General features: G+C 37.9%; 1 protein-coding gene across 7 annotated transcripts in view; it reads right to left on the bottom strand.

Moving 5' to 3' along the window:
- Positions 1-3,122: 3,122 nt before the first annotated feature.
- LOC139479553 (dmX-like protein 2) overlaps positions 3,123-14,279 on the bottom strand; it is a 110,326-nt gene continuing 99,169 nt past the window's right edge. For all 7 annotated transcript variants that reach the window (XM_071262434.1, XM_071262427.1, XM_071262398.1 and 4 more), the window contains 5 exons: positions 13,982-14,059; positions 13,600-13,744; positions 12,017-12,106; positions 10,901-11,028; positions 3,123-10,106 (listed from right to left, as the gene is read on the bottom strand). In XM_071262434.1, the coding sequence (XP_071118535.1) occupies positions 9,897-10,106; positions 10,901-11,028; positions 12,017-12,106; positions 13,600-13,744; positions 13,982-14,059 (651 nt within the window). In that variant the 3' untranslated portion in view covers positions 3,123-9,896. The remainder of the gene's footprint in view (positions 10,107-10,900; positions 11,029-12,016; positions 12,107-13,599; positions 13,745-13,981; positions 14,060-14,279) is intronic.

Raw genomic sequence — 14,279 nt, forward strand, 5'->3', positions numbered from 1 at the left:
ACAAACATGGTAAGGCTAGACAATTGTTCACCTGAAAAAAACACCGGAACATATCGTACACGTCAAAATAGGGAATTGAACATCATTGTGGCCACTGATGTGTGAAAGTTTGGAAATGTCATACATATGTCTACCATCAAACGGTTTGAAATCTGTATTAAGGCCTTGGGCTTTTGATCAAGTGTTGCAATAACGAACTGCATTGGAGATCATTTCTGTAATTGATGGTTCAAATTCAGAAATGTCGTCATCATGTCCATAATAAAACGTTGTGTAATAAAAGCTTTACTGGGGCCTTTAAGGTTGTAACTTTGATCATACAACGTTTGATCATGAGTCGTATGACGCTCTTTGAAATCTTCGTAGAATGAGTTGTGTAATGTAGACAGCAAAGAGTGGAGCTGCTGGAATATTGTTTCACATAAAAAGAAAAGTCTCCATCTTGTCATACGGTCATCTTGGTAACCTTTTGTCACTCTGAATCTGTAATCATAGATCGCTTTGGTAGATTGGTTAACATGGCTTTGATTCATGTGTGTGATGAATGGTGTTGGTTAACCTTTCTTTGCTTCGTACGTGATGGGGACGATGGTGTTCCTGACAGGGGACCGGCGTAGCCACAACTTACAGAAAACATACTGTGAATCATTGTCGGTATCACTGTGGTGAAAACAAAATAGTCTTTCCCGAAGCATTTTCAGGCCAGTGAGCAAATCGCATAGTGAAAAGGCGGCCCTTCTACGTCTGGAAAAGGCAATATCAGTCCTGCCTTTGATGACTCGGTAAAAGTAATGAGATTTTGCTGGGTTGGAAAATTAAAAAGGAATCTTCGTATATCAATGTTCTATTTTTTCAATGCATGGGATACACATTCTCCACTGACAAAGACAAGAAACATAATCTATCAGAAAACTGTACGGTACATTCTCGCGAAATCGATCTTTGGAAACAAGCTTAATTTGCGATATCGCGGTATTGGGGCAAGATCTCTTATGGTCGTGCTGTATTGTACATAGTACCTTTATCAGATTAAGTCGAAAAGCGAGAAAGTGATATTTGAACATGGTGTATAATCGCAAGCGCGACTTGTCAAATCAAGCCACGAAAACGCGAGAATGTGACATTTTATTTTCTCGCATTTTAGACGCTGTGTAAAATCGTAGGGTCATCGCGCATGAGCACTCTTGTAGTTCTGTGGACATTCTTCTTTCATTGTCTTCATTTTTCAAATTATGACTAAGCTTGTATGTACTAGTAATTTCGGCAAAACATAAAACTAACTTACCTTTCCGTTATTAGTCTTAGCCATGAAAAGAAGTCTTCTCGTGTTAAATTAAAAACCCTCAACAGGCTCAATATAATTTAACGAAAAAATGCGTATTAATGTATTAATGTCAAATGATAATGGAAACTTTTCGGGGTCTGGAATCTGGACAAAAACATCACCGTCAGTTTTACATTAAAGCGTCAGGAAGTTTTCAGACGGTTAATACTTGTTATTCACTTATACTAGTAGAATTACTATATACTATTACTTCACACTAGGGGGCACGGGTGGCCCACTCGTCTAAGGCGCCGCGATTCGCTATGCAGCGTTGCGTCCCTTGGGCACGACAGAAACCTATGACTGTGGGTTCGAATCCCGGATCGCCCCGATTATATTTCTAGGTTTGTCAGCATCATACCCGTGCTCGTGGGTTTCACCGAAGTGGTAAACGTCTGAGACCTGCATCACTTTGGGCTTTCCTCCCACATTAAGCTGACACGCCGTTATATTGCTAAAATTGCGAAAGAAGCTGTTAATTCTGGAGCAGATCCAAAAATAATTCTTTGACTACAATAGTTGAAGTTTAGAATTTCTTGGCACATAGCACATGAACCATTATGCATGTACTGACTATGCATTCCGGCAAGATCGTAAAGACGGTATCTGACGCACAAGGTATTGGTCAATCACAGAGCTGTGAGTTTCTCCAAGGTAATATTATACACGGATAGAATTGTAAAGTAGTCCAACTGTTAACATTCCTCTCCTTTCGTATGACTTAAGGTTGGCATCAATCAGCATGATTGTTGATTTAGAGGGTATATGGTCAAAGATAAATCTTTTTTCATCCCAGCTGATGGTTGAGTGTGACACTTCTTTGGCGTTTGGGACGCATGGTGCTTCCACTCTTCTTCGTATGCAGGCATCTATTGGCCACCTGTAACCTGCCGTGCATGGAAGTTGGCTCCTTGTCATACAAACTCTAGGAGCTCTCGCCTCCATTCGCTGATCTAACACGCTAAGATTTCGAGGAACCCATCTCAGACATTCACAAAACTTCGAGAATGATTGTTGAAGCACTGCCATGAGAGATTGTACACTCTTTCACGGTTGCATCTATCTTGATACGATCATCTCGCATGATGAAGACTTCTACTCTAGCAACCAGGACATCATGGAGTACTTGGATTGTCTTCAAGGCCTTAGATCGCATCCAAGGCTTCCACATTCGTGCTTGAATTCCGAATTGCAATTGTTGAATAATTGGGAGCTCCATCTCCATAAACACCAACCATACACCGTTGTATGTCTGTTGCCCTTTCAGCTTTCCTGCTGGGGAAATTGGAGATGGATTTGTGTCTTGATCTGGTCATATTCATGGTTTCAGGTGGGTAGTTTTGCTATTATAGAAGTCTTGTAAATATATCATGAAGCAGATACTTGATATTAATTGGACAGTGGTGTGAAAGAAAAATACTTTCCTATCAACCCAAACTTTCGTATCTTGTTCTATTAATTTATTGACTTGACAGAAAATAAGATAAAAGCAATTAATAATACAAACAGATAAATGGCGCCATTGTGGAAGAAGCCAACTGCTGAAGACGTTTTTGAAGGAAGGGGACACAGAGAGGGATGAGCAGGGGGATGCAATAGAGAAGACGCCTCACGCAAAGTGCACTGTGGTGTCAGATAAGTATAATACTTGAGTTTTGAGAAGTGTTGCAAGGTACTTTGTGCTTGCTAAAAATGCTGTGTAATATTCTCGCTCACTTAAAGGTCCAAAACAAACAACTGATTGTATAAGCGAAAATAAATGAAAACAACACTTTGCTTAACCATAAATTACCTTTTTAATCAATTAATTGATCACAATTGCGTTTTCATTCATAACTGGCAATATACGATTGAAGCATTCTCTGTAATAGAACTGAATGGTGTCAGGACACACAACAAGGAACATGACTACCGCTGTGTACAAGAGAACAACAGGACAACTATGTACACTGTTGTAGTTTAATATACACATTGTACCAACATATACACAAATAGTCAAATCAGTCCTCTGCAAATACAACAGAAACAGTGGTATAAGGAATGAAGTGGTCAACATGTTTAGTATCAATAAAACCCTATATTGCAAACACTTGTATTATACTTCAGCATGGTCTTTTCACCCTTCAATACCCATCTATACAAATGAAAATAAAACATAAAACAAATTAAAATCTGTATAAATCTCTGCAATAGTACAATATTAAACACAAAAATTCTTTTCTGACAATCATAAATACATATAGACAAAACATGAGTGTAATACTCACAATAATAGATATGTAAATTCACACAAATGAAGTGCAAGAAATGTAAAAAGAAAGGTTATACGAATATATGAAATTCATTTCACTATGACTCTGAAGATTTACATAGCACAATAATTTGAGTCAAAATCACCTTATACTACAAAATATTACTAAATTGGAATGAAAAGGTTCCAATCTACATGGGATAAAGCTCTAAACTAGATGTATCAATACCTCTGGGTGTTGTGTTACCTATCGAAGAACAAGTATTCTACACACTCTGTACACAGATTCCTTACATAAGTAACTGACTTAAAAAGGAAGTGTCAGATGTAGCTAAAATTTGGTCAACATTATTGATTGTTCTTTATGCAAATTCCCAAAAGCATATGTTTAATAAACTTACATTGTTTCAAGGTTACATGCCCTATTTCAACAATATTGAGTACTTGGGCATTACTCAAAATGCAATTTTGTGACCGCAAACAATGCATAGACATTCAACTGATACACATATTAAAGAAAAAGTACACATACAGAGGTGCTAGACTTACACCAAGCTTCAGATACCAACTGATGAATGTATGAATGGAACAAATAATGTGGAGGTTAATGAAGTTAGATACTAAAGAAACATCATAGGCTAATAGGCTGGCATGATGGTTAGAATTTAAGAAAGCATCTTCTCTGGAACCATGCTAGTTAAGAGTTCATGTACATCTGGGGCTATTTTGTAGACGTGAAACAACAATTATGCAGTCAAACATTTACATATGTGTGAATTATGTTCAGTATTCAAACACAAAACTGATAATAGTGGACAAACCAAAACACTCCACATTCTTAATTAGAGCTACATCTATAATAAGGAACAAGTGTAATGCTCACACACTTAACCCTGATACATCAGTGTTTGAAATTAAGGGAGGTGCTAGAGATTTTACCTGTAGAATTTGTATTTGACCCCCTAAATCTTCAACTTCTAATATTAAAGTGATGACAAGGACTCCATGATTTTCATACCTTAGTTTGACCACTGTTCAGCACGTAGACATACAATGCCAGACATTTACCCTTAAAGGGGTACCAGGCTCAAGACAATTGACAGTCCAAACAATGATTCAAAATCATATTGTTATTTCTAGTTGCACAAATTGTATGTGTATCAATTTGGCAGTTAATGATTACCCTACATACAGACACCATCTCATTTTCACCTGGGACATTCCTTACAATGTCTAGGCCAAGACTGGACATGGAATCAGATGTTGGAGCATTATAATGTCCTTCTTAAAAGTGAGTGAGACTGGTTTAAAGCCACTTTGAACAGTATTTCAGTTTAAAGTGGGAGGAAAGCCTAGAGTGGTGCAGGTCTTAATCAACCCATGCACATCAATCTTAAAGCTACAGCTGTATAAGGTAAACTTAATCTCACCTTGATGGATTCAACCTGTGCCTGCTGCATTTGCACTTCCAATCTGGTAAGTGACATTTAATATTAAACTAGCATTCAGTTGGTGGTAGCTTTTTCGAGACAATTTCACAGATTGTCAAATCCATTTGGTTGTCATGTGTGGATCCACTGCTTAACAACAAATTGTTAACCAGGTAACAAACTTGGGCATCATTTCACAGAACACAAACATCTAATTCCATTGCATGCTTCTCCCATATTAAACAATTCAAATAAACATGTCCCTGTTGAATTGAACTTGACTATCGCAATTTGGTTCAATTACTATAATTGAAATAGTTTCCTTAAGGACTGGTACATATTCTTTGTGGTCTTGGTGATGATGTCATTGAATCCAATGAAGTTGCAATAAGAACAAAAAATCATAAAACTTGAATCAATCACTGTCATAATTTTTCATGAAGATATCAACATTTTCATTCAAAGTTAACCTGTATTTTAACCAGAATGTTAACATCAACACGTAGAGCAGCCAGCAACTCACATCATACAAGAGCATCTGGTGTAGAAACTCAGTGTTTTAACTCTCACACAGTATCACAGAATTAACAACAGAAGTTTACAACCTTGAAATGGAGCCTTGAACATATGCATCATGGATGCAGATCCCACTCATTCAGATCATGTGGCATACATCCTTACTTTAATAACTATATACAAAACAGGATAAATAAGTACAGCCTACCAAACATAAAGAACTACACTAGGTGTATCCACAATACAGATCAATTGTTGATTACATCCTTTCAGAGGGCATTATCACCTATCAGAAGTATACATCTTGGGTTATTAGGTATCGATATATAACAACATGCCTACTTCATTATCACCAATCAGAAGGACACACCCAGGACTATTAGGCATCGATATACAAAGAGATGCCTACTTCATTATAACCTATCTGAAGGCGCACCTTGGGTTAATAGGCATCAATATATAAAGAGATGCCTACTTCATTATCATCTATCAGAAGGACACACCCAGGACTATTAGGCATCGATATACAAAGAGATGCCTACTTCATTATAACCTATCTGAAGGTGCACCTGGAGTTATTAGGTATCGATATATAAAGAGATGCCTTCTTCATTATCACATATCAGAAGGATACACCTTGGGTTATTAGGCATCGATATACAAAAAGACGCCTACTTCATTATCACCTATCAGGAGGACACATCCGGGACCATTAGACATCGAAATACAAAGAGATGCCTACTTCATTATCACTTATCTGAAGGTGCACCTGAGGTTATTAGACAATGATATATATAGAGAGATGCTTACTTCATTATCACCTATCTGAAGGCTCACCTGCAGCTATTAGGCGATGACATAGAGAGAGATGCTTCCATCCTTTCTAGTTTTGAGAACTATCATAAACCCAAAAAGGATATTGAACAACCTGTTTGTAATAGGATATGGAGCGACAGGTTCTGCATGTGCATTTAATACTCACTCTAGACCATATATCAGACTATACATAAGACCATATATCAGACTGTATGTAAGACATATATCAGACTGTACGTAAGACCATATATCAGACTGTATGAAAGGCCATATATCAGACTGTAAGACTACATATCAGACTGTATGTAAGACCATGTATCAGACTGTATGTAAGACCATATATCAGACTGTACGTAAAACCATATGTCAGACTGTATGTAAGGCCATATATGAGACTGTACGTAAGACCATATATCAGACTGTAGATAAGGCCATATATCAGACTGTACATAAGACCATATATGAGACTGTACATAAGACCATATATCAGACTGTAAATAAGACCATATTCCAGACTGTACATAAGACCATATTCCAGACTGTATGTAAGGCCATATTCCAGACTGTACATAAGACTATATTCCAGACTGTAAATAAGACCATACTCCAGACTGTACATAAGACATTCCAGACTGTATGTAAGGCCATATTCCAGACTGTACATAGGACCATATTCCAGACTGTACATGACCATATTCCAGACTGTATGTAAGGCCATATTCCAGACTGTACATGACCATATTCCAGACTGTACATAAGACCATATTCCAGACTGTATAGAAGACCATATATCAGCCCAAATAAAAGACCATACATCAAACTGTATATAAGACCATATATCAGACTGTACATGATACCCCATATCAGAATGTATACAGACTACATAACAGACTATATAACAATCTGTAAACAAGACTAAATAACAATCTGTACATAACAGACTGTACATAAGACCATATAACAGAACGTCAATAACACTGTATATAAGACTATAAATCAGACTGTGTACAAGATTGTATATCAAACTGAATAGAAGATTATAGAACAGACTGTACTTCAAACTGATACATATCCTTATATCACTATATCAAAACTACAAGTCAGAATGGATTGGAGATGAAAGGCAGATCTATGATTTTGATGTATCTTGATAGACAGACATGATACCTGACATCAAACTAGATACCTGATTCTGGATCAGTGATTGAATGTTACTTAATTTCTCTCCGACTTCCAACTCAAATATGTTCGTTAATTCCTGTTTTATTTGATGTTTCAATACGGGATGCACTTCTATTGTTGATAAACATCTAGTTAACAACTAGTATTCTTCTACATGAACACTTGGTCTGTACAAGTAACAGTGACTCACAATCCGAACAGGTGCAGATCACAAAACACCATAACAAATCCTGCACAGTAAGGGCAACACCTCACATCCTGTGAAAAAGTGACACATATTATCTTACAAACATGTATAACAGATTCTATTATGCTTTCTACAATGAAAAAACACATAGACGTTTATTAGATACTTCAGTCAATAATACTCACGGTCCCACTATACTGTGTCCTGATGAAAATGATAACAAAATGGCCGACTGGTGGGAAAAGGGGGATCACTCTAATATTTAGTCATCAAATATTAAATAAAATTTTACAAAGAACTTTCTAAACTGTATACAATTATATCAAGAAGAGTATGGTTGTTGAGCTTAAACAGAAGAATAATTTCCATGGGTGAGAGCATTGTTATATAAAATATACAGACAAAATAAAATCTAGGGATATAAAAGAATACAGAGAATAAAATACAAGAAGAGAGTGAAGAAATTCTGTACAAATGACTAGAAAGTTTGCCGGAGAACTCTCTACTGTTGAACCCAACTGGCCCAGAAATGAGTGCACACATCACCTCAAATCTGTACACAGCACATGTGCAACTCAATACACTGGTGTCTGTATTTACAATATATTGCACGTGAGATCAAATAGAGCGATGGAAATCACTAGCAGTTCATACCATTTCATCAACTGAAGTCAAACAGATTATAGAACTAATTGGAGAAAATATATTTCTGAGTATTATAATATATACATAATATAAACAAACAGAAGAGGGGACAGGAACATGCTGTAGGTAGCAATAATGAGGGTTTATATCAATTCTACACTTATTCCTTAAAACGGTAAACAGTGTTCAACCAACAGGGTGTACATGAAGTGTTGCACATCTTGTATTACAGATGCATTTCTATTTCATTGAAATAATGTTCAACATGAGGTAACTGAATCGGGCCATAAAAAAGAACCGTTTCGACATACCAGTAAGTTGCCTATTGCACAGGAGATTAACATGAAGGAAAAATGTTTCCGTTTTGGCATCCAGTGCTGTAGCCTATTGGATCAAAATGTGTTAAGAAGCATACCAGCTTAATTAACCAATATGATCTTTATTTGCAGTGGCACTTCAATCTACTTTAAAACAAGTATTTTACTTTATTCTACTTTTTTTATATTATTATTATTATTATTATTATTATTATTATTATTATTATTCAAGACATTGTTCATACTAAATCAGTTAATTTTGAAATTAATGATAGGAATATACTATGCCATTACATTTATAGGTACTACCAGTTTCCAACTACTCTTCAATAACTATTCCCATTTCGTGTCATTTGCACCTTCTCTAGGACATCATGTCTAGTTATCAAAGAGACTTATTCTTAATCAGTTACATCAAGTTACACACAACAATTGACTAATACTGTCCAAATCATACAATGAAGTAAAATATAACTTATTTATCACAACCCTGCAAGTTGCCTTGTGTGAGCAGTACACCCCTTACATATCAACAACTGTGCATAACAGCTTACTCAGTACTATATTCCTAAAGCACAACGAATGGGCTTTGTCTACACTTACTCCCAACACTACAGTACACAATTCAATAGATTCATCTAACATAATACCTCATTTAATTGTGTACACATTTCTTGCTAACTCTTCTTAAATCTGACCAATAGAAAACTTCGCAGCAAGACACAATGACACACAACTTGGCTAGAAAGTTGTAAGGAATATAGTATATATAGGAATCATGTCATAATTAGCTAGTGTTGTACCACTAGTCCACTAGCAACACTAAAACCATCAAATGTCTGACATATAGGACTTTCTCTTTACGATGGACAAGGAGCCTATACAATGGGCTAATACGCAGTTCTAATCACAATCACCTTCAGTTATCTACAGCTACATCAAATAATCTGAGATGACTAGGAAACCACTGATCTCACCAATTCGGAAACAATGTCAATTATGCCAGAGAGAAAACATCACCATTGTGGCCTGTTCGAACTGCACTACACCATCTTGGTTTGATGGAACTACATGTGACCAGCAAGGTTAGCTAAATTACCCTCACAGTTTCAATGCCAGACATAACCTCAGCCTCCAGTCTATGTGATGCCACTTTCTATATTATCCATATACAAGTGAGTGTACATGACTTGACCATGTCCTTCAAATGTCTATATCACCATGCTGGTCAAGACGGCCAGGTCTGGACAACTATATCTTTCTCCGGCAACTGCCTGAACTTCATGGAACCGTCAACGCCACACGAGAAAAGGTGATGACCCGGGCCCAGAGAAACCTGGGCCACACCTGACGTGGACCCCACATTCTTGAAGAAGGTGCTCTTGCTGTGCTCTCCAGGAAAGGAGAACAGAAGCTGGTGAATATCTAGGCCCCAGACCTGAAAGACAGTCACAGTATTACAAGATCATCTACAAAAGCTCAAGCATAATTATCACATATTGATTTAACTGTTAAGGAGTTTAAGGATTTGGTCGTTTTTTAATTATCAATCACTTGTAATAACTGGTACATTCCCACCTATCAATCATCAGTGTGTTTCAAATATTTTGTGTACTTTCCACACAATACACTTTTAGCACTTGCACTCATCATCGGACTCGAATGTGAAAATGTCGGATTGCACATTCTACAGATGAGTGTGTTAATGTGAAAGTAATGAATAGTAACACCAGACTAAGACTTATTTCAACTGTACATTTTTGACAGTATTTAAAAACAATTTCCATAACATGAAATAATTACATCAAGCAACTACTGATCTCAAAATGTATCATTAATTGACATTTTGACAGTATTAACTCTTGGAAGTAGGATGTGCATTATATATACAAGAGAATACAGTGTTATTCACAATGCAGTAATATATCTAGTCACTAAACTTATTACTCTAAACACATATTTTGATGTTTTTTCCATATATATTATGTAATTTGGTGAAAATAAAAAAACTGTAAAACAAGGAACAAAATTGCTCTGGCCTTCCATTAAATACAATAAATCTACAATCAAAGTATCAATCACTGCATCACCTTCCAAGTTACCTTAAGATTATAACCTCTAGTCAAATTTGGCAAATGTTCGACCATCTGTTTACCATGAAAAGTTGACACTAAGATGGGAAAGAAGTTATTTTTCTACATTTAACTGCATATAGCATAGTACAATCCTGACCTTCACATCGCCTTCGGCAGATCCTGTGACAAAGTATTCCTCTTCTGAATCCATGGCTAGACATTTGATTGGTCCATCATGAGCCTGGAATGTGTGTCGCATCTGTCTCTGACGCATGTCAAAAATACCTGACACAGGCTAAGGAAACTGCTTTCTTCTTATGGAGAATGAGGAATGTGTCATAAAGGTAGTCATCAAGCATTCATCCCAAGCGCTGCTCAATTGCAACACATGATTACACAATAGTGCTATTTTTAGCTTCACATGGAATTTCAACCAATACATGATGTGTTTTAAAAAAAATACATACACATCAGTAAAATGGAACTTCCATTGTAATGTATTGAGGTGAAGAGTTACTTCAGGAATTCCAGGATGTCGTTACTGCTTGATGGCTTCATTAAATTCATGTGTGCATCATACATCTTGAGTGAAAATATCTTCAGGTAAAATATGACGTGTATTAACAAAGTGTATGTGAACTCTATATAATAAAGAAAATAATCATTCATGTGAGTGAGCTTCTATGCCGATTTCAGAACTATTCCAGGGAAATCACAGCAGAGGACAGAGGGCTGCATACATTGTATCCATGTTGGGAATCAAACATGGGCCTCGGGGATGATGGGCAAACACTTTATCCACAAAGCTAACCTCTAATTGCAATAGACTTTCAAGGGTGTATGCTGTGTAGAGTGAGTGAGTGAATGTTTTATGGCATTGAGTAATATGCAGTAATCGGTACAGGAACAGGCCAATCAGGACATTCTGCAAACCCTTTTGGAGTCTCAAAGCTCTAACACTTGACATTTTCTGTAGATTTAGTGTCAATTCATTTTTATTAGCTAAGCTTACTAGACCAAAAGAAATTTTACAGGAAGCAATCGCAGCCTTATGACCTATCGTAACTTATAGTTTATCACAGGCTTACGAACATCAAGCACTACAAACACTTTGTGGATCGGACCCCGGTCTTGGGACCAGTGACAAAAGTAACAAAGCAATGGGTAGCTGATTATACGACACATATGGGCACTTCTGGGCACTTGGGTCTTATTCTGTATTTGGAGGAATCAGTAAAGGGTAGCTTGCTTTCAATTCTTTACGAAAGGATACATATTTCTCCCTTCCTGCCCCCACTGATCAGCATCTGGTGTTGTGGGGCGTACACGACGGCAGGACTCCCATGTTCATGACACGTGAATGCTGGAACAAACAACAGCTTTAATTTAAAACTGATTTTAAAGTTCTATCTAAACAAGCTGTCCCCGAAACCTTTCACATTAAAAGCTCCAATTTCTTTTGGCACCAATTTCTGGTGATTAAAGACTACAGACTATAAACAGTTTTATTTTGATTGGAATTGTTTGATGCATGCTGCAAAGGGTAAGTGTCCCTGCATGTTCTGATAAACAGCTATAACAGCAGCAAATTATGGACATGTACAGCTAGGTTAACATGGACTTCTACCAGAGTGCTATTGTACTAAGCGATCTTAGCGTTAAGGTGAGTGTAACTTCTATGCCTTAACATAGACTTATGACAGTTGTAGCACTAAGGTTGTTTGTACAACAGCACCCTGACCACTACCTCATGATGTTAGTACATGAGGGTGAAGGAGACAACTACACTACTACATGCAATGGAAACATTATTGCATAATAAGTCAAGATGAATTCCAAAGGTCCATTTGTAAAGATAGTTTCTTATGTTAATAAACTCAGTATAGTAGACATGAGAAAAATCATAAATGGAGGCAGCAGAAACAATTGCAGATCAACTGCCAGTACCCTAAAGTGTTTCTGACCATGTGGCCCAGCACCTGCAGTCTACTCACCGTGAACCAGAGCACTACACTGAGGCAGCAGCAGAAACAAATTCAGATAAACTGCCAGTACCCTAAAGTGTTTCTGACCATGTGGCACAGCACCTGCACTCTACTCACCGTGAACCAGAGCACTACACTTAGGCAGCAGCAGAAACACATTCAGACAAACTGCAAGTATCCTAAAGTGTTTCTGACCATGTGACCCAGCACCTGCACTCTACTCACCGTGAACCAGAGCACTATACTTAGGCAGCAGCAGAAACACATTCAGACAAACTGCCAGTACCCTAAAGTGTTTCTGACCATGTGGCCCAGCACCTGCACTCTACTCACCGTGAACCAGAGCACTACGCTGAGGCAGCAGCAGAAACACATTCAGACAAACTGCCAGTACCCTAAAGTGTTTCTGACCATGTGACCCAGCACCTGCACTCTACTCACCGTGAACAAGAGCACTACTATAGGCAGCAGCAGAAACACATTCAGACGAACTGCCTGTAACCTCAAGTGTTTCTGACCATGTGGCCCAGCACCTGCACTCTACTCACCGTGAACCAGAGCACTACGCTGAGGCAACAGCAGAAACACATTCAGACAAACTGCCGGTATCCTAAAGGGTTTCCCACCATGTGGCCCAGCACCTGCACTCTACTCACCGTGAACCAGAGCACTACACTGAGGCAGCAGCAGAAACAAATGCAGACAAACTGCCTGTAACCTCAAGTGTTTCTGACCATGTGGCCCTGCACCTGCACTCTACTCACAGTGAACCAGAGCACTACGCTGAGGCAGCAGCAGAAACACATTCAGACAAACTGCCTGTAACCTCAAGAATTTCCCACCATGTGACCCAGCACCTGCACTCACTCACCGTGAACCAGAGCACTACGCTGAGGCAGCAACGTGTCCCACAGACACACATTCTTGCTCTCTGATGAGTGGCCCGCTGTGGCTATCAGACTTGATGACCCCACAAATGTGAAGTCACTGGTTGTCTTGTTGTGACAGCTCAAGCTCTGCAACCAGGTTGTCAAAAACATCAAGTCAGGTTATGAAACAAACGGACTATTTCATCTTCTCAAACACAAGGAATCAACCATCATTTCATTTGAGATAAACTGGAATAAATCTGGAGATTGTGTGCTCGTGCACACACATGACACCTAAAAATGTGATCCAGTAGTCAACTAGGTCTTTCAGTATGTATATTATCAGTGTTTTGACTTCCATAAGCTGAGCTAGGTAACCCTTACCATGATTGGTTTGTTGAAGTTGCTGCCAAGGCCAACCTGCCACAGACAGATGGATCCCTCTATGTCGCTTACACAACACTAGAACATGAAGAATTAGTATCAGGAGATATCTCAGTCAAACAAACTAAACAAATATCATACCCAACTTTACCCCTTTAGCCAATCTCTTCTTATTCCTCTGAGTATTATGCTTTTTAAGTAACATAAACACCTATCAAACATGGATAACTCGTTTTTGACAAAGTGTTTCTTTTAACGATTTTTTCAGGTGAGATGAGACAAACATATTGTTTGACAA

Source organism: Haliotis cracherodii, unplaced genomic scaffold (assembly GCF_022045235.1).
Source record: "Haliotis cracherodii isolate W230 unplaced genomic scaffold, xgHalCrac1.p SCAF_1, whole genome shotgun sequence".
Taxonomy (NCBI): domain Eukaryota; kingdom Metazoa; phylum Mollusca; class Gastropoda; order Lepetellida; family Haliotidae; genus Haliotis; species Haliotis cracherodii.